This window comes from Liolophura sinensis, chromosome 3 (assembly GCF_032854445.1).
Source record: "Liolophura sinensis isolate JHLJ2023 chromosome 3, CUHK_Ljap_v2, whole genome shotgun sequence".
NCBI lineage: Eukaryota > Metazoa > Mollusca > Polyplacophora > Chitonida > Chitonidae > Liolophura > Liolophura sinensis.
In genome coordinates, this window is record NC_088297.1 from 2,618,967 (window position 1) to 2,645,946 (window position 26,980).

The 26,980-nt window shown below is 39.2% G+C and overlaps 1 protein-coding gene across 1 annotated transcript; it reads left to right on the plus strand.

Annotated features, from left to right (window-relative positions):
- The first annotated feature begins 418 nt into the window (after positions 1-418).
- LOC135463975 (zinc metalloproteinase nas-38-like) lies at positions 419-17,031 on the plus strand. Its single transcript, XM_064741447.1, has 16 exons — positions 419-538; positions 1,516-1,626; positions 2,611-2,878; positions 3,811-3,820; positions 4,485-4,551; positions 5,388-5,591; positions 5,989-6,115; positions 6,490-6,621; positions 7,492-7,604; positions 8,496-8,632; positions 9,810-9,925; positions 11,464-11,548; positions 11,793-11,887; positions 12,046-12,317; positions 14,009-14,114; positions 17,000-17,031. The coding sequence occupies exons 1-16, from the start codon at positions 419-421 to the stop codon at positions 17,029-17,031; spliced, it is 1,995 nt and encodes a 664-aa protein (XP_064597517.1).
- Positions 17,032-26,980: the final 9,949 nt, after the last annotated feature.

The following is a 26,980-nucleotide window of genomic DNA, read 5'->3' on the forward strand; positions in this document are numbered from 1 at the left end:
TCAGTTGGGAAAAAAAGCCAACCAATAAAAAATTAGCAGGCCCAAACATATAAGTAGTGAGTTTCACCTAAGATATCATAATAACCCCGGGAATCAGTCGATCAGTCTTGAACCGTTCAGGCAGTCTCTATAACGGTTTGCTTCTTTTTCTGAATAGCTGCCGTGGTCTTGGAAGGAAAAGACACAGACGCTAAAAGCTAACATAAGCTGAAAACTTATCTATAGCAACTGTAAAAGTGATTAACGCAAAAAGTTACTGCGTTTAGATTTCGGATTTGGATCAAAGCTCCGAAACCGTACCCCAGCAGCCATGTTGGTTCCGTTATGTATATGGCTCTACGTGGCCTGTGTGTCCTTGATCAAAGGTATGCCCCTACTGGGGGAGAATGCTCCTCATTCTCGTGTTACACGAGCAGCGATGGAGGGCTTGATGAGACGGACGTTCGACTTTAGCACGACGTGTCCTGGTGGCATCATCCTTAAAGTTAAAGACACTCAAATCAACAGGAGAGACCTCCGGCTAGGCGCGGATGAGGCGGTGAGTTATCTCCCTTAAAATGGCCTGTTGCGATTTCTTGTTTCGTAAAAATGATTTCAATTTCCACTATAACCATTCGTAACTGTGTGAGACTTTCCGATTTCTGTGCATTCTAAATTCTACGACGCACTCTATTTCTTATACTCTCTTAATTGCCACGGTCTTTCTAATTTTCTGCGCAGTTTTCAGTTGTATGAAAATTTAAGATCCCGGTATCTACATATACGGTATCCTCATCACCACCCTCCCCCCCCCCCTGTCCCCCCACTGCCCCCATCCTCTCCTTCCCTTACATGCTAATATACCTATATTGGTATTTCTATGAAAATTTCAGTTGTATGATTCATTCTTTCCTTGTCAACTTCTCTTTTCGATACACTCTTCACCGTGGTCATATACGAGATACCAGCCATTTTAATTATTACTACTTGGGGCCTCCGTGGCGCAATTGCTTAGCGCGCTAGCGCAGCGTAATGACCCAGGGTTCTCTCACCAAAGCGGTCGCTGTGAGTTCAAGTCCTCTCTGGCCGTATGTGGGAAGGTCTTGCAGCAACCTGCGGATGGTCGTGGGTATCCCCCGGGCTCTGCCCGCTTTCCTCCCACCTTAGCGCTGACCGCCGTGGTATAAGTGAAATATTCTTGAGTACGGCGTAAAACACCAATCAAATAAATAAATCAATAAGTTAATACTACTATTATTTAATAATATTTTACTCCGTGTATTTCACGCATATCTTCGTTTCTTTGATTCTCTGGGCTCGCCGTCTATTCTTTCATTTCCTTCGCATTCCTAGATGTTGCCTTTTCTATAAATTCCATCATGGGTAGTTTTAAACATTCAGCTTGGCTGAAAAATATAGTCTTGAAAGGAAACAACTGAGAAAGTCCTTATCATTTCATTCATCTAACAATCGATCAGTCACTTAACAGTTAATCAGAAATCAGAAACAAAAACGTCTACACTGTTTACTTGGCAGGCGGTCATAGCTGAAGGGTTGTTTGACCAGAGCTTTGAGGACCGAGTGGACGTCTGGTGCAAAGTCGCGAAACTCACCCAGGAGTTGGCGGCCAGTATAGGCCGAACAGTGGTAAGTAATTTAATGTATTACTTTGTTGAATCTATTCGTTTATTAAACAACTTTAGGGTGCCTCCGTGGGTTAGTAGTTAGCGGGGTAGTTCAGTACAATCACCCAGAAGCCTTCCAGCAAAGCGATCGTTGCGAGTTCAGCTCATGCTGGCTTTCTGTCCGGTCGAGCGTGAGAAGGCCTGTCAGCAACCTGGTCGTGAGTTTTCCCTGGGCTCCATCCGGTTAGCTCCCATCATAATGCTGGCCGCTGTCGTGTAAGAGAACGCCAACATTTTATACACGCTTAATTCTATAGTGTGTCCACCGTAAAAAATAATTTGACATTATTCACAAGACAAGGGTAACAGTGAATTCAAGCACTTCCAAATTCCTCCGAAACTCTTGTTTTACTCTTTTAATCAAGTAAAAATTTTGAAATTAGGAGGAAAATTAATATTTTATCATCCAAAACATCATTCGGAATGCTTAACCCTGTTGCTGCAGTTTGAACACCATCAGCCATTAAAATAAATAAACAGATAGCAATTCCTTTGCTTATGGGTATAAATTTTCCCTGAAAACTAAAGTAAATATCTTATCTGGCTGCACAAACATGCTGTCGTCGCTAACCAGTTTAAATAAAGTTATCGTATTTAACTTGAGACGGGCTCTGTCCAATTTCCTCTCATTGTAATGCTGGCTATCGTCGTATAAGTGAAAAAGTCTATATAGAGTAAGGCAAAAAACACCAGTAAAACAAATAAACACCACATGTTATTTTTTGGGGGGGTTTGTTGTTGTGTTCCTTGCTTTATAATTCAGCATTTAGATGTTAATATTCTTAATAAAGATTAGTCCTCTGTACATTGAGAAAGTAGATGACAACTACGATAAAAGTGTGTGTTATCGCTCATCACTTGTATTCATTGGGTTAAATTATGTTCTCATCTACTAGTATTTAAGTTGTGCTAAACACGTCATAACTTATAATGACCCGTTTTCCAGGACACCTTTGATATCAGCGAATTGAAGTTGTATCAAGGTGACATCCTCTTGACTCCGAGGACGGTGGACAAGCTAGTTGACCATGACGAAACTCCCGGACGTAAGCAGAGAACCCTTCGTCCCAGTGGTTCAAACCCGGACTTCGCACTGCTCGCTAAGGATCGTTCAGCCCGCTCTGCGGAAAGAGTAAAGAGGAAGGTGATCACCGATAAACAGTATTTCTGGGACAACGCAATAGTGCCATGGAGATTTGATGACAGCAAACTTAGTAAGTAACAAAGTTTGGTGGTATTTAGAAGTTGGTTGTTGTTGAGGAAGAGCATGTTGTTTATTGCAAATGCCGAGTTTTATGCTCAAACTTGAGACTACTGATAATATGATAATGTGGAACAATTCCCGCCTCCAGTAATTCGCGTCCAAGCTGTATATTGTATTCATTCCTGCCTATATGATGACGAACTGTGTGCGAGCTGTAAGCCTGCATGAAGTACTCATTAGAAGAGAAAATTGGTCGTCGCGGATTAGACCCTACTATTCCGGCGTTCTCATTCACTCTGTAAATATGGAAGTCGTTAATTTTCTGAAATGAAATATCGATATCATCATTGAACATTACTTTGTAACTTTGCCTTGTACATATTCCCGATATATGTAGCCAACATATTTAGAAACATTTAGTTTTCATTCGTTTTATTTTATTCCTCTGTCCGCGAACTACTGTTATAGCGTTTCGTGTCTCATTAGTTTCATTTTTTCGTAAATTTGATATGTAAAAGTTTATGGGTGAATGGAGGGTTTCAGGGAAGATCATTATTGACTCAGTGTGTCATATAAGCGTTGAAGTTGAGATTAGGCTTGGGACTTGAGATTATCTTTATTTCTCGCTAATATCGCTTGTGTTTCACTTCAGCCCTTGATACAAGAGAGCTCATCAGGGAAGCTATAGCTTCATGGGAGACAAATACATGCATGCGATTCCCGGAAAACAATAGCCCTGGATCCACACCACATCTTCGATTTATTCAACATAATGGGTAAACGTTATCTTCATATCTGTTCCCCGAAACATACGTATTATAACAGACGTAATATATTTATGTCTCTGTTATTGTATTTATTTATTTATTTATTTTATTGGTTTTTAACACCATACTCAACAATTTGTCACTTATACATTGACGACCTGTTTTATGAAACCAGGTGGCCCTTGGTGAGCCACTGACCCTTGTCAATCTGCTAACAAACTTTCTCATCTACGTGTTTACGTACCAATATTAGTGGGGGGGGGAGGGGGGGAGTGGCTCTCGTCAAACGGTAGAGTGCGCCAGCGCTCACGTAGGCGTTATTGTAACCAAGGCCTCTCGAAAACTGAGAAGCAACAAGTCAACTGCCCAAACACAAAAATGTTTGAATCCAAATAAGTAGCTAGTCTTTGAATGTCTCAGATTGTAATCTAGTACATGTATTCATTTGGTGGTCTTGCAGCACCCTGCGGATGATTTTGGGTTCCCACGGGGCTCAATCCCGTCCGCACCTCTCCTAATCTTGGCCGCCGTCGTATAAGTGAAATATCCTCAACTACGGCGTAAAAGTAAATAAATACAAATATATAAATGATTTTGGGATGGGGCTAGTGTGGGATTATTGGTAAGATTTGCTCCAGCAATTGCTGTCAGCTAATGTACCCGGTTAACCAATGGTGGTTTCCTTCTGGATAATGTTTTCCCTTTAACATTTGACATTTAACTCATATGTAAGGCTACGGCTTACATTTTTGAATATTGATCTATTCCACGTTGTTTCATTCACAGCCACTATAATCTGTCACAATTAATAACAACTGATAGATCATTTCAAACTGTATATTTCCACAGGTGTTATTCCTACATCGGGAAAGATCCGGCTGGACAACCAGTTTCAATTGGTCGTGGTTGCGAAACTGTAAGTCATATTAACATTCAAGCTAAAATGCCTTAGGATAAAATATTATAATAAGAAACAGAATCTAAAACACCATTAGTCATAAATATTGATCATAAAACATAGGTTACTAATGAAGCGCTGGATACAAAACCATGCTCTGCATTACATTCCCGGGTAAGTAACATTATCACTTCAAGTGCCTGAACATGTCACTGGAAAAGAGAGATGTATTAAAGACTAAGTGTAATATAGGCATGGAGTGTAATAAAGACATTCGGTGTAATAATACCGGGAAGTGTAATAAAGACATTCGGTGTAATAATACCGGGAAGTGTAATAAAGACATTCGGTGTAATAAAAGCGTTGTATGTGAGACAAACCTGAATTATAAACAAAAAAAGACATGAGGCGTGAGAAAGATCTGGCCGCGGTATCCCGAAGAGATTTTCGACTTAGGTCAAAATTTCAAACCCCTTTAAATTTGTTATTTCTCGTGTAACAAGGTCAAAAAAAGTTCTGTGTAAGTTTTTGTATAACAAATTTCAAATACCAAATTAAATGGTTGAAGTTTTGACTTTAGTTTAAGATTGCTTCTTGTTACCGAGCCGTGAGGTGTTAACACGCATGAGATTTAATGGGAAAATGAGATGTCATAAAAGCAATGGATGTAAAACAGATATGAGGTGTGATAAAGGCAGACGATGTAATGGATGTATGATGTGTAATAATTGGGAGATAACTCTAAAAAAAGTCCAAAATGCACTGGGTATGTCGCCATAACTCTTGTATTAGAACTATATCACCTCGTCGACGTTTTCTCACTCACTGTCATTTTTTTCATTGATGTATTTCAGTTGGGAATAATCTCTCATGAAATTGGCCACGCAATCGGATTTTCTCACGAACAGTCTCGCCCGGACAGAAATCGTTATGTCCGGATAAACTTCAGTAATGTCTGGCGAGGATTTGAAGGGAATTTCTACGCTAACAAATGGAATACTTTTCATACAGAGAACACGCCATACGATTACAGCTCTCTCATGCACTACGCTTCCAGAGTAAGTACGAAGTTCCTTTGGCCGTTTGTGAAGTCATCATCGAATTCCTCTAAATTCGAATGAAAATGGTACGCACTATTGGGTTTTCTCGACCAGACACGTGACTCGTAAATTCTCGTTTAAATTTATGCCCCAATATACAGGTCTCGCGTGATAATGCGTGAAAAGCCAGTAGTGTACCAGGCTTCCTGTTTTCCATCAATATCGTGTGCATATTTGTATCTCTCATGTGACAAAGTTCTTCAGTAACTTGACACAATTCGGTGATTTACGCAAGAAACTGGAGTGGCAAATCATGGTACCAATCAAAACTGCCTTAAAAATGAGTAGACGCTTTCCTTATTCTGGAAAATAACTTATATCATTACTGTGTTTTTTTTCTTTTTCCATCTCACAGGACTTCGCTCGAGACGTGTCGCGTGACACTCTGGAAGCCGTGGACCCTGCAATGAGGGCGACGATGGGCCAAAGAGACGAATTATCTTTCTGGGATATCAAGGGGGCCAACAGCAGATACTGTTCTCGTAAGTCACAGCCAAAGCAGGGTCACCACGGGAAGAGCTCTTATAGACTCATACCTTCATAACAGGGTACAGCACAGAGAGTAAAACTGGAGTAGCGACGACCAATGTGATAGTTGACAATTTATCACACGTGCTCTAAGAGATCTTTGCTTAAAGTTAATGCTATTTTTGAAATGTTGCTAGTCTTGACCCTGAAAATGTTTTTGTTGCCATCATTGTGGCTCATCATGCAAATACATTGCACCATGTATCATATCTCAGCTGGATTTGTTGGGGGAGTAAAATCACTGGCACAATATCTAAAAGTTATGGACAACGACGGTTTGTTCTTTCCTCATGGAACATGTTTATTGGGATTGTTTTTTGTTTTACAGAGAGCTGTGGCGAGGATTCCTTGGAATGGGACCGATGTGCTCATGAAGGGTTCAGAAACCCAAATAACTGTAGCGAGTGCCTTTGTCCATTAGGATGGGCGCCACCATTCTGCGAAGAGCCCATCTCTAGTAGTAAGTCACAGCTTTGCTATACTCTTCAGTGTGTGTTGAGACCAAGTTCGTGTTGAGTACTACTGTGTGTTGAGTCTAAGTGTGTTCTAAGGCAAAATGTGTACTAAGATCAAGTCACTGATAGGGCTAAGTCTAAGCTCAGACAAAACGTGTGCTATGTCTGTGCTAATCCGGAGTCACCGCCAGGAGCTTGTTTTCAAAAACGGAGTCGAGTCAGTTGTTTGGATTTTGTTTATAGCAATCTACATGAAGCTTGTTAATCTGGATTAAGCTGTACCCCTGCTTCACATTTCTTATACAGTAATAAGTTATCTAATGTTAACGCTAATGTTAACGCTTAAATTATTCATTTAATCATTAATTATTACATAGTAAACAAATCGTCTGAAAAGAAGACGTTAACAACAATTTCAACTGATTTTATGTTATTTTCTGTCTAGAATTTTTGGTATTTATAAGTGTTGTTCAGTAGTTTCTAATTTTAATTTTTGATGTAAATCTTTCTTCATGAGGAATAACCACAGTCTACAAGGCACTCGGTGGAAAGAGAAAGCTAGAGAGTGTGTGTGTGTGATGGGTTCGGGCGTGAGATGGTGTCCTCAGTTTAAATGTACATAACTGTAGCCAGGAAAAATTGAAATACATTACATTATAGTTAATTATTACACAGTCATAAAGTACACTTATATACCCTATATTTATTTGTTTATTTGACTGGTGTTTCACACCGTACTCAAGAATATTTCACTTATACAACCTCATATATGTGCGTACTTTAAAATACAGGACTGACTGGAGGAGTTCGCCTACATCTTTCCATTCTTCACGAGAATGTCAACCAATAAACTGTGTTTTTTTTTTATCCTACAGCTGATTGTGGCATTAACACTTTTGAAGCAACAACCTCCGTTCAAACTTTCACCACGCCTGGTTACAATGAAGATGGAATGGCGCTGGAGACTACCTGCGCATACAGGTTCACGGTAAGCACAGAAGATTTGATCTACTGTTTTGAAAGATAATACAGCACATAACATAAACTTAGTTCATTCGTAAGAGAGATAACTGTAAATATAAATCAACTTTTAGTCTGGGATTTTTATGAGGCCATGCTAGAACAGCGAGAAACGACGTCGCGTCAGTCGTACCCCAGTAATTTGAAATGGTGCGCTCATTAAACTTAATGTGGGATACTTCATCGATATGTATTAGACTTCAAGACTAGAATTCCAAATATGTATAAAAACGAAAATTTTCCGTTTATCTTCCGTTTTACATATACACACTGCCAAAAATGATTTTACAACAAACATTTCTGGTAGTTTTCTTCCCCAAAAACTGACTAACTTAAAAGACACGCATCGTTAGATAGACCACATAAAAGGTGCGCATAAAATAGGCCCATTTATTTGTTTAGAATTTTTAGAGAGAGTTAAAAGCATTTAAAGGTTTGAATTCCAAGGTGGACTTTATGGATAACCCTATCGGTGTATAGGAACAGCCTTAGGAGAATAGTGCAGATTAAAATTGTTAAAACATCTACGGCCGTAAGTGGGAAGGTCTGCCAGCAACCTGCGGATGGTCGTGGATTTCCCCCGAGCTCTGCCCGGTTTCCACCCACCATAATGCTGGCCGCCGTCATATAAGTGAAATCTTCTTGAGTTCGGCGTAAAACACCAATCAAATAAATAAATAAATAAATAAATAAATAAATAAATAAATAAATAAATGAATGAATGAATGAATGAATGAATAAAACATCTAATTATTCATATCCGTATTATTATTGTTATTGGACATTCCGTCAAAAGGTCAGCTGTACATCCATTTTCTTCGATTCTAATTAGTAATTCAACATTTTTTACGCATGCCAGGCCCCGGACAACATGAGAGTCAGGATGAAGTTTGTGAATGACTTTGTTATCGAGGACAGCTCTAGGATTGCCCGTGCCCCAGCCTGTGGCTCTTTCGTAGAAGTCCGACACCAAAACATGGCTGTAACGGGCCCAAGGTAAAACCGATGTTTTCGTTTGAGGGTCAAATTTCACATTTGTACTGTATGCCACTGGTGGAAGGTAAAAGATGTAGCTACTAAATGTAAGGTTAGAAAATATGCGATATATTAACTGGGTAAGACTAAACTGCTATCAGAACCTGCAGAGATACTGAATTCCGTAAAAAGATATTTCACCAGGACTATTTTGAATTACATTCCATGATGAGACTGTAACCCTAAACGCAACTATCACGACGACATATTAGTATATCTGTAATACGTTTCACAATGACTCTTACATTTGACCTACGTCACTCCTCTCTTAGCTACATGAGTCCCAGCATTGACTTCTGGCAGATAAAAGGTGCAGCCATTCGCAACATCAGTAGACCAAACAAAGTGCGGCCATTCACAACATCAGTAGACCAAACAAAGTGCGGCCATTCGCAACATCAGTGGACCAAACGAAGTGCGTCCATTTGCAACATCAGTAGACTAAACAAAGTGCGGCCATTCGCAACATCAGTAGACTAAACAAAGTGCGTCCATTCGCAACATCAGTAGACTAAACAAAGTGCGGCCATTCGCAACATCAGTAGACTAAACAAAGTGCGTCCATTCGCAACATCAGTAGACTAAACAAAGTGCGGCCATTCTCAACATCAGTAGACCAAACAAAGTGCGTCCATTTCCAACATCAATAGACCAAAGTGCGGCCATTTCCAACATCAGTAGACCAAACAAAGTGCGTCCATTTGCAACATCAGTAGACTAAACAAAGTGCAGCCATTTCCAACATCAGTAGACCAAACAAAGTGCGTCCATTTGCAACATCAGTAGGCTAAACAAAGTGCGGCCATTCTCAACATCAGTAGACCAAACAAAGTGCGGCCATTCTCAACATCAATAGACCAAACAAAGTGCGGCCATTCGCAACATCAGTAGACCAAACAAAGTGCGTCCATTTGCAACATCAGTAGACTAAACAAAGTGCGGCCATTCTCAACATCAATATACCAAACAAAGTGCGTCCATTTGCAACATCAGTAGACTAAACATTGCGGTCATTTGCAACATCAGTAGACCAAACAAAGTGCGTCCATTCGCAACATCAGTAGACCAAACAATGTGTGGCCATTCGCAATATGAGTGGACGGATGAAAGTTTGATTCTGTCACTTTCTATTTGGCAGATTCTGTGGCAGGGAAACTCCACAAGAGGAATTCGTCTCGCACGGTTCAGATCTTCTACTCACAACCGCCAACTTTTTCACTTCAAACAGAGGATTCCAAGTGGAATATTCTGCAGGTAGGACTATATTTGTGTGGATGCAGCAAAATTCGGTGAACAAGGGATTCGTTGATTTACAGATACACAATCTTTTAAAGCTTAACGAACATAGATTCTGACATGATTTATTTATTTATTATTTGATTCGTGTTCACGCTGTACACAAGAATATTTCACTTATACGACGGCGGCCAGCATTACGTTGAAAAACCCAGGGGAGACCCATAACCAGGTTGCTGACAGACTTTCCCACCTAGACTTTTGTATGAATACATGATGGCAACAAAATTCTGTGAACAATATTTATTTGATTGATGTTTTATGCGGTACTCAAGAATATTTCACTTGTACGACGGTGGCCAGCATTATGGTGGGAGGAAATCGGGCAGAACCAGGAGAAAACCCACGATCATCCGCAGGTTGTTGCCAGGCCTTCGCACGTACGGCAGGAGAGGACTGTGAACAATAAGATGTGCTTGCAAGTGCAGGTACAATACCCTTGAAAATTTAGTCAACGTCGTCTTGGTATACATGATACAGCAAGAACTCAGTGAAAAGAGAGGTGCTTGTGGCTACAGGCAAAGAACGTTGTAGAACTTAACCGGCATAGACTTGGCAGAATTCTGTGAATAGAAACATGCATATAACTACTGGCAAAGCACGTTGTAGATCTTAGCCGGTATAGACTTGGCAGAATTCTGTGAATAGAAACATGCATATAACTACTGGCAAAGCACGTTGTAGAACTTAGCCGGCATAGACTTGGCAGAATTCTGTGAATAGAAACATGCATATAAGTACTGGCAAAGCACTCTTATGCTGTTGTAAATACTCCTGTCCGTAATATGTTCATATTTGTAGTGTTTGTTTTGATAAATCCACAGTTCTTGATTGGGCCACCAAGCACCTGCCATTTTCACAAGCGTTGCATCATATCTCGTCACATTGTTTGCGTTATGGTAGTTTAGAGGGTTGTTTAGCTTCTCATATTACCTGGTCGTATAAACCGTCGTACAATTTTCAAGAGGGGCCTCCGTGCTTCAGTTGGTTAGCGCGCTAGCGCAGCGTAATGAACCAGGAGTTTCTCACCAATGCGGTCGCTGTGAGTTCAAGTCCAACTCATGCTGGCTTCCTCTCCGGCCGTCTGTGGGAAGGTCTGTGAGCAGCCTGCGGATGGTCATGGGTTTCTCCCGGGCTCTGCCGTCGTATAAGTGAAATATTCTTGAGTACGGCGTAAAACACCAATCAAATAAATAAATAAATAAACAATTTTCAGGAAGTAACTTGATGTGTGTCTATTCCGCCAAAGGGCTGAACCCCCCTGAAGACACCGAAGACACCAGACATGACACCCCACACAGTCACACTATATTGACACCGGACCAACCAGTCCTGTTTCCTTGCTCTCACCTTCCCAGTGCTGAGCGCCAAGCGAGGCAGCAACAAGTACCATTTTACAAATCTTTTGGTATGACTCGGCTCCAAGTTTGAACCCGGGTCTCCCGTCTTCAAAATAAATATACCGTTGTATATAAACTTTCTGCTTTTCATTTCAGAATTTTGTGGTGGCTGTTCGGCCGAATCGAACTCAGATTCTCAGCCGGCTTGCTTGTCAACCGAGTTGTACCCGTGTAACAGTGTGTAAGTAGAAACCTTAATCGAGATGCATGTGTAAAATGTTATAATCTAACATTTGTCTTAAGAGCAATCTTTATTCAGTGATGGACAGTTCACGTAACATAAGAAGAATTTAGTTCTGCAAAAGGAGGTAATTCATTTTTCCTTACTTTATAACGTACCGCAGTAGCAGTATCGGACATTTACTGATATTTAGAGGTTATTCGTTCACTCAGTAACGGTCTATCTGTTTATCTGTTTGACTCAGATCTACGCCTCGTGAGAATCTATGCTTTGATGTGGCCGCTGACAACAAGTATTATTGCTGTGATGGCTTCACCCTCTCAGGAGATACTTGCTCAAGTAAGTCTTCACAGTTGAAAATGTAAAACATTGCCTGGATTAGTAATTAATCACAGGTGGACGCGTTCAACATTAGCATGGAATCGTTATTATACCTACAGAGAATGGAATTGTGCCATGGAGTCGTACATAACACATATGATGATGTCATTTTGCAGGACAGACCGGCATCATTTCTCCGGCCACAACAGAAGCCACTACGACGACAGCTGAACCAACCACGACTACAACTGAAGCGACTACCACTACTACTCAGCCGACTACCACTACAACTCAGCCAACTACCACTACCACTCAGCCAACTACCACTACCACTCAGCCGACTACTACCACCACTCAGCCGACTACCACTACCACTCAGCCGACTACCACTACCACTCAGCCGACTACCACTACCACTGAAGGCACGACCACCACATTCTCACCGATTGTAGGCCCACTGGTCAACAGATGGTCGAAATGGTCGAAATGCTATGGATCTTGCGGGAGTTGCGGATCGCAGTTACGACGATACATATGTCACGTAGATCCCTGCGCGTAAGTCCTGAGCTTTACATATCACAGGGTTATGTTTATTTCCATTATTTGTCGAAAAACAAAAAAATGAAAAAAGGGGATTAAGATACACCGAAAAAATCAATCTGTTATTTTTAGTCTGTTATCTGAGTGGTACGAGAATGTATTCTGTTATTGCAGCAGATTATTCCGTTAAATATAACACACATACATGTATTCTATTAGTTTAAAATAACGGTTCAATTAAACTAACAGGATATTATGTTGAATATAACAGAATATTGGGTTATAATAAGAGAGTATTTAACAGTCAAACAGGTGGAATATTAGAATTTCCGGGGGCATCAATGGGTCTGATGGTTAGCGTGCTAGCAGTGCTTAATGACCCAGGAGCTTCTTACTTAACAGATAAAAATGTGATATATCAGGATGTAGTTAACAGATGTACTTAGGAGGTGAAATATCTGAACTTGATGACCACTTAAAAAAAGTGAAATATCAGATCAGAATCGGTTCATGTACTTAACAGATAAAAAAGATCTTAAAAGATCTTGATTTACTTGGCAGATAAAAAAGATGAAACATCTGAAGTTGATAACCGGATAAAAATCCACACTTCACCTACAATTGTTCGTATTATGCAGCCGAAACGCTACATGCACAAGATAAATTGAATGCTGTATAATAAAGTTTGAATTCCATAAATAAGTTTTCTGCAGAAAGGTGAACTCGAGCTTCTAGGCGACTGTTTGGCGTCTTTTCGCTGAATATGGTGTAAACCATAACCAATCAACTTCGAATTTATGTGAAGGAAATGGCACACTCCGTATCTGAAGATGTAGCATTGAAATTGGTATCTGAAAATACGTTTACCTACTTGGTTTGGTTACTTTTTTCAGCTGTGCTAAACACTGTCAAATGTTTCGAGTGTATGGTAGAATGTGCGACCATGCATGAAAACTGAATCTGATTTTGAATAACCAACTACTTATAAACCACTGGCCTTTGGCAAACCACTGACGTTCACCCGTTGAAAGTTGCTCCCGTTCATCAGCGCTGTTCATTGGCTATTTGTAACATTTCGAATCGGTCTAAATCCAGGGACATTCCATTTTCTTCTATAGGAATACGACAAATTATCTTATATACTAAAGTTGAATACTTCAATCATTTATGTTCATTTTTCAGCGCGCTCTACCAATTTAGACAGTGCCAGTTAGAAGGATGTGCCGAACCCCAACCTCAGTGTTCTGCAGATGTCAGGTAAGTAATTTTTCAAATTTTTATTTAATTTATTCATTCATTAGTAACGTTTATTGTTTTTCTTTTTATTCCCTTCATGCCAGTTTCTTTATAACTTTCTGTCCGAAATTTTTGTCGATTGTTATATCTAAGACCTGTTTAAGACATATTTCTCACCCCAGTTTTAAGGAATTGTCAGTATTTAGTTCTGCCATTTCCTCTAATTTTGAAATTATGCAAGACTATGGAAGTCTGCTTCTTTCTTAATTCAAGACACATTTACATTTAGAGTCACACTTTTATTAAACATTTACATTATATCGTACTTGATGTACTTTTGTTTTTTTGTGTGTGTGTTTACAGGTAGTATTTACCTCAAGTTTATTTTTCGTCTTCTTTTACGTTTTAGAGAAATTCCTGTACCAGGAGGAGGACAAAACCCTAAATTCCGCGGAAATAATCTGTGAATGTAAGTATATCAGATTTTAATTGTTGACTTAATTATTCATTAGCTTGTTGATTAACTCCATAATTAAGAGTTTTCACCTATACAATGGCGGTCGTATTTCTGTATGGAGGAAACTGGAGTGGCCTAGGCAAACCACTAACATTTCTCCTGTTACTGAGGACCTTTCCGGCATGTGGCATACAGATATACGCACTATAGCCAACTATGGAAGCCAACTTTCTCTCAACCAATGTTAGATTACGCAAAATGTCACAAGACCCTCATTGCCACAAATTGTCCTTCTTGTCACAAAGGCCATACACGCCGTAAAGGCAGTTGTCCCGGAATAGATTTTCCTTTATTGAAGCGCTTATTTGCTTGCTATTTAACGCTGTGGTCCAGACCTTTCTGTTAAATAAACTATGTAAAAGTTTAATATCTATTTATTTGTTTGATTTGTGTTTTACGCCGTAATCAAGAATATTTCACTTATACGACGGCGGCCAGCATTATGGTGGGAGGAAACCGAGCAGAACCCCGGAGAAACCCACGACCAGCTGCAGGTTGCTGACAGAACTAAGGTTTAATAAGGGAAGAAACATAAATTCAGAAAAGAACGGACAAAATAGAACTGAATGTTACATGATACAATGACTATAATCCGAACAAATTTTAAGCAATAATAGTGTATGCCACATGAATCTTGTGTTGCACTTGTTAAGTATGGTAAATACCTTGTCAAACAACGAAGGGGGGACCTCCATGGTTCAGCTGGTTGGCGCGCTACCACAGCGTAATGACCCGTAATGACTAATGCGGCCGCTGTGAGTTCAAGTCCAGCTCATGCCGGCTTCCTCTCAGGCCGTAAGTGGAAAGGTCTTCCATCAACCTGCGGATGGTCGTGAGTTTTCCCCGGGCTCTGCCCGGTTTCCTCCCACCATAAATCTGACCACCGTCGTATACGTGAAATATTTCTGGGTACGGCGTAAAACACCAATCAAATAAATAAATAAAAGAATGGAATATTTGCATCTTGTTATTCAGAAGTTTCCTCGTTTACAGGTTTGTAAATGGACATCTACCTGGTGTGGAAGATATAGCGGGCACGGAAGAGTGATTCAGTACATCCCGGGGGTAGAGGGATGGGTTGTGCATGCATAAGCTATTTGTCTTTGGGTCATAGATGTAGCAAAAATTCTGACTTTCATGTTTCATTTACATCAAGATATGTATAATACTGTACATTTCACCATGCTGGAAACGTAAACTTTCCTTCTAAACATAAAGCCTTATCATTTGATGATGAACGCGTGGGGATTACATGAGGAGGGGAGAGTGGGCGTAAGTAATACCACTGGATTAGCTTGTCAGCTCTTGCTGAAAAATCCTGTGAAGTATTCCAATACATCTTCTTTGAGGTGCTAATCCGTTGTGCGTTAAGTGAACTTTACTCTGCACTCAAGGGGGTTACAAGAATTACAAATTTTAAAATACGCCATTATAGATTTTGGATTGTTAATTATAATTTATTTATGCATATTTATTATTGCACTCCAAGTTCTAAAGTGCATAAAGTGTGTAAATGTTTCAAAATGATACTTTTTTCAATACAATGTTTCATATCACCGGAGCATTTTAAACTTTTTTAAAACCAGGGTTCCATACATGATGAAGATGATATACTTTTATGTTTTATATATATATTTTTTTAAACATCATTGTTTACACTCCAGATGTAAGTACACTAAAAAATTGAAGTGTTTGTCTGAGTGATGCTAGAATGTATTCTGTTATAAGAACACAATATTCTGTCATATTCAACAGAATATCCTGTTAGACTAATAGAATCTTTACATTGAATTACCAGAATATGTGTGTTATTTTGAACAGAACAATCTGCTGGACTAACAGAATACATTATAGCAGCACTTAGATAACAGGCTTTCTGTTAAAATTAACAGATTTTTTTTAGTGTATTTTGGATGAGACCTTTTCTTAGTGGCGTTTTATTTTGAGTGTGTAAGACTAATTGATTAATTGGTGTTTAACAATGTGTTCACGAACTTTTCAAGAACTTTTCACGAACTTTTCACGAAATCATTAACATCAACTCCTTCGATCTTTGCCGTAACCCTTTGAATATATCGGCCTTTGTTGTAAACTTCGTGCTATATACTGTAAGTTATATTTATTGACACACCTATGTGTTATATAGTTTCTTCAAGTCATCTGGAAATCTCACTGTATCCAGTTGTGTGATATATATGGAAAATGACATAATTAATGGCATTTTTCCATGAAATATATTGTGCTATATCATAATGAAAAATAAATTATTGTCGTTTATTATATCGCAGATCGCATGCGTCCATGTTGTTTGTCCATATTTAATCACCATACGTACATTGTATTTACCATTAGATGTGTACTTCTGTTTAACTCTAGGTCCAAACGGTGGACATGTTAAATATGTGCCATATCTCTGAGCTTTCAGTGCCACTTAAGCTCGATAATAGGTCTTCACCACAGCCAAATGACAAATCACCAAACATATTACGGACATGTAGCGACTGTAATATGAGAGCAACTGTAATGTGAGAGCGACTGTAATATGAGAGCGACTGTAATGTGAGAGCGACTGTAATATGAGAGCGACTGTAATGTGAGAGCGACTGTAATATGAGAGCGACTGTAATGTGAGAGCGACTGTAATATGAGAGCGACTGTTATGTGAGAAAAAGTGTAATTATGTATACTTGTTATGTTATTGGTTGGTTAAAGCCGCGGTGAGTTCAAATCATTCATACGGAACAGGAAATAGCGCAAACGGCCGAAAGCCAAGCATATTTCAGCGGGGTTATATCTGTTGTTGCTGTATACAAAGGTTTATGTCTTTTCCGTTACAGGGCTATCTGATAAACTGTCAGATAACGTGTGACTATACGAGAATTTGTAGAGCTATGTTCAACAGCAGAATTAAGCAGTAAACTACGAAAGGTCTCATTTTGCTTGCAACGTCAAGAGTGATCCAAACACAGTCTGATGGTTGAATGGTGACAACACAAACACAGTTCACTTTCTAGTGTAACAACAGCACAAAAACAGTTCATTTTCGTTTGTAACAACAACCCAAACACAGTTCACTTTCTTTTGTAACAACCCACATTTTGTTCACATTATTTTATAGCAAAAATCCAAAAACTGTTCACGTTCCTTTATAACAACATCTCAAACACTGCTCACATTTTTTGGCAACAAGAACCCAAACACAGTTCACTTTCTTTTGTAACAACGTCTTAAACTCTATTCACATCCTTTTGTAACCACAATCCAAACACTGCTCACATTATTTTTGTAACAACATCTCAAACACTGCTCACATTATTTTGTAACAATAACCCAAATACTGCTCACATCCTTTTGTAACAACAACCCAAATACTGCTCACATTATTTTGTCACACTAACCCAAACACTGCTCACATCCTTTTGTAACAACAACCCAAATACTGCTCACATTATTTTGTAACAATAACCCAAATACTGCTCACATCCTTTTGTAACAACAACCCAAATACTGCTCACATTATTTTGTAACAACAACCCAAATACTGCTCACATCCTTTTGTAACAACAATCCAAATACTGCTCACATTATTTTGTCACACTAACCCAAACACTGCTCACATCCTTTTGTAACAACAACCCAAATACTGTTCACATTTTTTGTAACAACAACCCAAATACTGCTCACATTCTTTTGTAACAACAACCCAAATACTGTTCACATTATTTTGTAACAACAACCCAAATACTGCTCACATTATTTTGTAACAATAACCCAAATACTGCTCACATCCTTTTGTAACAACAACCCAAATACTGTTCACATTATTTTGTAACAACAACCCAAATACTGTTCACATTCTCTTTTAACAGTCAACCCAACACAATCATCTTGCTTTTGTGACAACAAACAACATTCACTTTTATATACCACAATAAGTAAAACACACTCTACTTTATTTACTATTTGTGCTACTCTACATAGTGTCATGAACAAGGTCCCCATTCTGGTGCATCAGTAACCCAAAGAATTCACTGACTTGAACACTACCCGTTTTCTGTTGTAATGGTAACAAAAGCACAGTCCACTTTTTTTTGCAAGAATATCAAGTTTATTTCGTAGCAATATACCAAAGAATGACCACTTTACTTTGTGAGAATAAAGCAAACAAAGTCCACTTTATTTGGTAGCAATAGGCCGCCCACTTTACTCTGTAGCAATGAAGCAAACACTGCCCACTTTACTCTGTAGCCATGAAGCAAACGCTGCCCACTTCACTCTGTAGCAGTGCAGCAAAGACTGCCCACTTTACTCTGTAGCAATGAAGCAAACACTGCCCACTTTACTCTGTAGCAATGAAGCAAACCTTGCCTACTTTACTCTGTAGCAATGAAGCAAACACTGCCCACTTGACTCTGTAGCAGTGTCGCAAACACTGCCCACTTTACTAAACTAAACTAAGCTTACTTTACAATAAACCAAGCACTGGCCACTTTACTCTGGGGCAAAAATCCAAACAAAGAGCATGATCTTTTCTAGTAAGAAACCAAGCCCTGTCCATCCACAATGTCACACACATTGTTTGCTGCATGTTTCCATGGAAATCTCCAGTACTATCGTGTACCAAGAGATTAGACGGTAAGTTATATATAAAGAATTTCTCTACATATGTTTGTATTTCATAGGTATTACAAATTCAAAAAATATTCATCGGTTTTGTCCGTCAATTTTACTGGTTTGCACATTTCCGATGCTGACGTCAAATTACCGGTTTAATCTTAATTTACAAATTTATTAAACACTAGTGTTACATTATAAAGATAGCTCAGTGAGGAGGGTATATATCCGGACATGTAGAGATTTTGCCTGAAACGATTGGTGCATCGACCGTGTTTTTAACAATATATTTGAAATATTATCATTAATTGTTATCCTAAACACTGTTGATCACTGAGGCTCTAAGCAATTGAAGAGGTGTATATAGGTTTGGCACGTGTTGCTGATGTCTACACAATATATACAATCCCCAGATAGGAACGCTTAAGTTTGGGTAAATTTGGGTGACACTGGGCGGGGACACCAGATGCTGAGTCAAACGTCAACATGGCCTGGGGCACACATTTATGAAACGTCTTAAGACTAAAGTCTAAAATTTAAACACAGCAACAATTAATAACTTTTAATCTAGGAAATTTAGAATTTATTCAATGATTCTTTACTCCAGAACGATCTACCAAATACAGTTTGAGTTCTTCCTCGTTCTGAGTTTGGCTTTTCAGATACTTGCAATTTATGGCCTCAGTCTAAAGTTGCTTAATAATTACTCGCTCTGGAAGTCAAGGATAAACGAGCTTCTGAATTTTATTTTATCACTACCAACATTTCGCATTTTTCATCGTGGGACTTGGCTGACCACGAAAGCATATTAAGGTGAACATAAGCAGAATTAAATAATGAAATAGTATTCCAGAAATGTTCTAAAATTTTTTTTTAAATTCTACACCGCTTATTAACAAGGTAAATAGCAAACAATCGTACCAAGCCACTGATTTGGTGACGCCATTTTGACAAGTTATAGTTATCTATAGAGTGACGTCACAAACCTAGGCGCTCTTCCTACCTTCGGTATTAAACAATGTGACAATGAGTAAATACCAAAAAAAAAAAAAAATACGCCGGACGTTGTTTCCTTTAGTTTGACGCTCCATCAGGGCGATGTTCCTGGACACCAGCGTCATGTTCTGCTCGTCATCGTTTTGGATGGGTGTAAGCATTTGGCCCAGCTGTCTGTATCGACTTGAGGGAATTTACCGAACATAGCAGGACCTTCTGACTGATAACAGGCTCTTTCATTCAGAATTTCGGAAGATATTTTCGTAATAACCCTGACTTTGCTAGGGGAAGAAATGCAAAGTAACAATATTTTTCTTCAAGTAATTACTCTCTAAGCGGTTTTCTTGCCAGCTCACCGTGACAAGTTACACTGTATCCTGCCCAACGTATACTCAGCTCCCTGCCCATAAATGTGTGATGGAAAATGCATCAGTTTAACAACTGAACTGACGGCAAAATCCATTTGATTGCATCGATATCTACCTACTATATCCACAATAAGAAATCGCACTGACAACACAGAGTTAACAGGTGTTTTGACGTGACAGCCGATTATCATGTGACACTTTCAGCGCTACTGATTGGCCAAGTTCATAAGGACTTTAACAACTACTCGGAGTGATTGTGCGTCAATGCCATATCCCCAATTCTGTACTTCATCTTCTCCACTTTAAAAACTTTATAGAATTTTTTTTACATATTCTTCTATGATAACTATGACCTATATCATTTCTTCTGTGTATATATACTGGTAGACTTTATGTCCAGACTTTAAATTTATCTCAGCTTAAATTAAAACAGATTTATAATGTAAACAATAGCGTTTCTTTCTTGTCACCTTGTATATGTTCAAAGCACGGCCACACGCACATAATTAACAAGGGCATCATCGCTTGAAGCGTAGGGTTTCATGTACTCTTATGCGGAACATTTCCTGTACACGTAAAATATCTTTCCGCTTGGCTCAACAAGAAAGTAATCCCCGGAGGGCTGGCGTAACGTCTCAGTGGCGGAGACTGTCACCGGGTAAACCGATCGACCTGACACATCTCTCTCTCCTCTGCACAATTACAGCAGGTGCCTATTCTATACAGTTTGTCACTATATTAAGATGATTTTGCTTGACGCGCACAAATTTTCTGTTGACGAATGAAAACTCATTAGACCGATTAGGAGATAACCCCACGTGCACAACAAAGGGCTATTATTTCTTTATTATTAGCGTTTGCAATTATCTAGTATTTTAGTGGCTACGTTGCGGAATAAGATCGACCTCTTTGTCTTTTCTATCTCATTTGCAAACCAATCCCACACCAAACAGGAAGCCCGAGATCCCCCCCCCCCCCCACCCCCACACTGTCACCATGTCACCACACATAAAAGTCAATAACGAGCTGTACTGACAAAACACAGACATCATATGATCATGTGATTGCTTAATAGGCGTCTACCCAACAATTTATGAAGTTGCATTTTCCGAAAGCGTTTGATTATCACCGGGGAATTTGGTTTCGTATATACCTCGTCTAAGCCAATATCATCCATGTTAAACGTTTTATTGAATGTATGCCTGAAATTTGAATGTATACTCGTAGGATCTACATGTGGTATTCTAAATAAAATGTGGTCGCTTTGAGTTCAAGTCCAACTCATGCTGACTTCCTTTTCGGCCGTACGTGGGAATGTCCTACAGCAACACGCGTATGGTCGTTGCTCTACCCGGTTTCATCCCACCATAATTCTGGCCGCCGTCGTATAATTGACACATTCTTGAGTACGGCGTGAAACACCAATCGAATAAATAAATAAATAATTATAAATTGTGACCTGGTGATGATCCCACTTTAATGGAAGCACAACTTTTGAACCGGTTGTGTGGATGTCGCGTCGTGTGCGTTACGTTAGAATAGAAGAGTTTACCCTCACCTGCAATGAACCAGGCATTAACTGCTTTAGCCCCTTGGAATATTTAACAATTTCCTTTTTTTTTTCTCTAAGTTACATCGGTTGTTGAGTTCGTAAGTATCTCGGTCAGTGAGTTGATGATTTATCCCAGGCACGTAATTAATCAATTAATTCTCTCCCGTAAGGTCTGTAAGCAACTTACGAATGGTCTCGGATTTCCCGCAGACTCCCCCCACACCCCCACCCCCCACCCCCCAAATAGTCGTGGGTACGCGTAAAACAGCAATTAAATAAATGAATCCATTTAGACTAAGTCCAGCCTTTCCAGGTCAGGAAAGCTATAATGAAAGTGAAAGTAGCACAGAATTGTTCATCGAAAGGATTATAATTCCGTCAACACGTGCTGGCATGCTTTATGATTACATAACAATGGTGGAACAGGTAGCATCCACTGATGTGTCGTTCCCATTGGCTGACCGATGAGACCAGTGGCGCCGAGTCTGACGTCGGTGAAGGGTATTGTAGCGTCTTGGTGCACGCGATTAACGCAATTTTCAGAGAATTGGGACCATCCTCTGTTGGCCACTGAGTCTGCTGCCAGTGGCAGTTCAATCGATGAATGAAATCTACCCTACTTCCAAGCAAATCACCTGTGTTCGATGAAAGACTTTTTCAACAGCACGAAGTCAAATATATATATAACCTTGACCCCAACGTCTTTCAGATTTTGAACGAGTCATTGGTAGAAGTACAATGGAGGTTGTGTTTCGATTTGTGTACAGATATAAGTTAAATGGAAGTTATGTCAAATTTCCATTTTACCTAAATAACGACACACGGTAATTATTCTTTGTGCTAATTATTCACATTACAAATATGTACAGAGACTAAAAGCTCTAAACTCTTCTACTGGCTTCCTCTTCCGACGGATGGTCGTGGGTTTCCCACGGACTCTGCTCGGTTTCTTTCCACTATAATGCTGACCGCCGGGGTATAAGTGAAATATTCTTGAGTAAGGCGTAAAACACCTATCATATAAATAAATAAATAAATCTAAACGCTGCATGTATTATGTGTCTCCATTTTTCTCAAGCGTTGCTTGGTAATGAGTGGAATATAGTAAGCAAATGCATTTATGCTTTGGGTTTTACGTCATAATTTACGACTTTCAGTCATACACTGTGCGACGACTAGGAGTCATTAGCTGTGTGTACATAAATTGTGCCTTCCTGTGGTAGGGCGTGTCCCTGCCGCCAATCTGCTGCCGCCACCGGTGTATCTTGCTGAAGACACCAGATAAGACACGCCACCCAGTCACATTATACACACACCGGGTCAACTAGTCCTGTTTCCTTGTTCTCATCTCTCAGTGCTCAGCGCCAAACGAGGCAACAACAAGTATCATTTTTAAAGCCTTTTGAACAACCTGTCACGAGTGAGTGGACCACAGCGCTCATAGAAAAGTTATCTAAATAACTTGATCTGTGGATCACAGTTGAAATTTTTTTTATTTAGTGCACTCCAATTTTATCCACATAAGTATAAGTTAAATATAGGTGGGTGCTGTGTTAAACACACATCAACCAATCAATCGTTTTATTGTGGCATGTTGCGGGTTCAAATCCAGCCTTGGACAGAGAATTTGTACATTTCACCACTCTCACTGTATACCTGGCCCCGGGATTACAAAACCATCTTAAACTTAAGACAAAATTTCAGATCACTTTAAAACTGTTATTTCTTGTGTAACAAGGCCAAACTATTGCTTGACAAAGTAAATTCTGGGTAAGTTCTGGGTAAAACAAATTTCAGATAAAATAACAGAAATGAACGTACAAAGTTTAAAGACTGACATTTTGACTTAAGTGTAAGATCGTTTCGTGATCCCGGCACCTAGCGTCTCAGTTTGCGCAGTCTAACGTTCGTTAAATATACTTATAGACTTACAGCATAGAGAGAAAAACCAGAGCAGCGACGTCAGTGTGACAGTTGGCGAATGGTCACACGTAACCGGTGAAATTCCGTCGCTTGTCAATTTACCTCAGTCAGGGTTTTATTTAAACTGTTCATGCAAATGCATAGATAGTCGCAATTTACACGCCTCCTAGCACTATGGCTTAAGCAGAATTAGGTTTAAAAATGCAGTGATGTTAATTGCAATTTATTAGACAGCACTGGTCTAGAATTACTCAAAATGTTGCTGTCAATGTCTCCCTGAAGATCTGTGGTTTTTTGCCAGTTCTGTTTCGGAAAATTTCAAGAAGTATAATTTTGATACCTACATAGCTATTAATACACATTACTACTCTGCTCAATTCTGTATGAATGTTTTATATCTTTACTGATTCTCAGGTGCATAGCTTCGTAGTGCTGTACGTCTTTGTCGTGGAACAAGTCCAAGGACATTTTTCTAACCAGTATTTTTTTAAAGATTGAAGTGACCGTTTTTTTTACAAAATGTGTAAAAATATAAGCCAGGTTTCAGTCTTATTATCAGTCTTAATCTAATGCAAAATAAATGACTCTTCAGTCTGGACTAAAGGTAATACCGAACATATGTATGCGTCGAAACAGACATCCACGTACCACCCGACAACGAAGTTGGACGTTCTAGGTCAATAATCACAAGGCCAATTCCTAAAACGACGCTTAACACAAGCTAACAAAATCTAAGAAAGCATATAAAGTGCGAAAATAGAAAGATCATACCAAGAGAAACAGACGTTTAACACAAGCTAACAAAATCTAAGAAAGCATATAAAGTGCGAAAATAGAAAGATCATACCAAGAGAAACAAACGTTTAACACAAGCTAACAAAATCTAAGAAAGCATATAAAGTGCGAAAATAGAAAGATCATACCAAGAGAAACAGACGTTTAACACAAGCTAACAAAATCTAAGAAAGCATATAAAGTGCGAAAATAGAAAGATCATACCAAGAGAAACAGACGTTTAACACAAGCTAACAAAATCTAAGAAAGCATATAAAGTGCGAAAATAAAAAGATCATACCAAGAGAAACAGCCAACAGGTTTCAATAAAGTAGGAAAGGCCTAAAGTATGTATGTTTTAGGCGACTAGGTGAAATCAGTATTCAAACCGTGCACCGTGTAGAACATATGTTGCATGTATCTCAGTTGACTTTGACTGGTCTTTGACTGGAATTGTTCATATATCGGAAGTGTCAACATAATTCAACACGATGAATATACTTTCCCTAACCTCTGGTTAAGCGGAATTAGACACAAGCATGAAGCAGAAGCAGATTGTGCACGCTCTCTCCATATTTACTGCCGTACGTGGGAAGGTTTGTCAGCAACCTGCGAATGGCCGTGGGTTACCCCCGGGCTCTGCCCGGTTTCCTCCCATCATAATGCTGGCCGCCGTCGTATAAATGAAATATTCTTCAGTACGGCGTAAAACACCAATCAAATAAAATCAAATCCATATTTACTTACAAGGGAGTTATACTCATCGTGAAATTTAAGAAACTTAGAGCGAAGGCGTTTGATGGAATAATCTTGACACACTTTCTGCAGGGATAAGTTGTGATGTTGATTAAAATCGTCACTTAACACACAAGATCTAACAAATGTTACAAGGCTAGATATGTACAGGCCGTATGCATGACCCTTCAGTGTACTGCTGTCCAAGTAAGGATAATTTACAATGTCAAAACCGAAACTATCTCTCTGACTGTAGGACACCGGAGCCCAGATAAACCTGGAACCAACTTGTACAAAGCTCACTTAATGTCTACATTGCTGGTTGCCATGGTAGCTACGTACTCGTAACATTAAAGAAGCCGTCGTACAAAAGGGTCCGAGTCATATGACTGAAAAATTGTTAAGTACGACGTTAAACCCCAAGCACTCACTCAATCTTGAATGGATTATTCTAAGAGATATCAAAAATATACTTGAAATAGCGTATTGCATAAATGTAGTTTATTTATTTCCTGATCATTTGATGGAACAATTTTACAAATCGTTGACATTCGGCACTGTTACACTAGCATAAATGGCATTTTTTTATACACTTAAATGCCCCATACAGTCACATATTCTGTCCAAGGTGGCAATGTTTAAATTACAAAGTTAATCATATACATCGTAAAAAAAAACACAATATATAATAAAAGAACAAATTCATGTTGGAAATGGCCATCAGCAAGTAATTCTAAAGAGATCTGGTTTTGCACATGAGGCACATCAAGGTAAGCCATTAAAACAAATAAATTATTAAAAGTAGCAAACCATCTTGCAAAACTCCATGTCACTATATTCCAACATGGATATGACAATAAATATATATTGCTTTGTATGATTTTCATGTGGGGGACATTGGGCGGTCATAAACTGGCGCTGTTGAGTTAAATAAGCTGTATATTTCTGAAACCGATTATTAAACACCGGCAGTTGATTAACCGGTCATCACAGTTTCCATGGTTACTCTGATAAACTCAAGCTTCCGTGAAAATGGCTGCGACACTGTTGAGTTTTTCTCGCAAATCTGAAATTATCTCCCGGCTTTACCCTGGAAAGGAAAAAGTATGAATTAGTGTGTTATCTGTATAGACTCAATTTATACTTGTCGAAATCAAGAATAAAGCTCATTTAATGTTTACACACAGTGATGAGAGGATTGTGGATTCATTTTTTGCGTGGCATCTGTCGACTAAGTTATATAAACAAGTTAGGGTTGGTACAAGAGCTTCATCTCGTGAACTGTAAACATGTCCCAATCAGTGATAAATACATTGGTGGATTCCGAATGGAATCAAGACCTCATTCCCACTTCCGCTTTTCAGGAATCGAAGGCTCTGTATTTTAGGATGTAAAGTCTTTTTTTCGCTTTTTTAATAATGTAGTAGGAAATTCTGGGCGAGAGCACTCAAGGAAACAGGTGGTGATGAGGCTGCCAGTGACGTCCCCTTGCCGTTGCCAGGCGCCCTTCGAAACTGCTGGCACAGGAAGGTCCAGATTTTGACGGTCAACGTATGTCAAGATTTATATTGCTTTCTGGCATCCGAGACAAGATAGGCATCAGTATTTCTTGGCCATGGATTGTCTGTGGCTGACTTACAGCACTTAACGTTAACACTGTCACTTATGAAAAAATTATATTAGACGTCTGAGGCCATGCCCTCACATAGATGTCGTTCAGCTTGACCGAGGGCTACAACCGACCCACTTTATTCGTGGAATATCCTCTATTGTTCCAATAATAGTTTCTTTGCTCGTCAGTTTAATTATCAAACTACAGACATTTTTAAAAACAGATGAACGCCATTAGCTTTAAA

What these genes read in the sequence shown, in the direction of transcription:
- LOC135463975 (XM_064741447.1), top strand. Translation starts at nt 419, where the DNA reads ATGGAGGGCTTGATGAGACGGACGTTCGACTTTAGCACGACGTGTCCT. An exon ending in GGCTAGGCGCGGATGAGGCG is followed by an intron (nt 539 to 1,515) that starts GTGAGTTATCTC and finishes TTTACTTGGCAG; the next exon opens with GCGGTCATAGCTGAAGGGTT. An exon ending in ATGGCTGTAACGGGCCCAAG is followed by an intron (nt 8,633 to 9,809) that starts GTAAAACCGATG and finishes TCTATTTGGCAG; the next exon opens with ATTCTGTGGCAGGGAAACTC.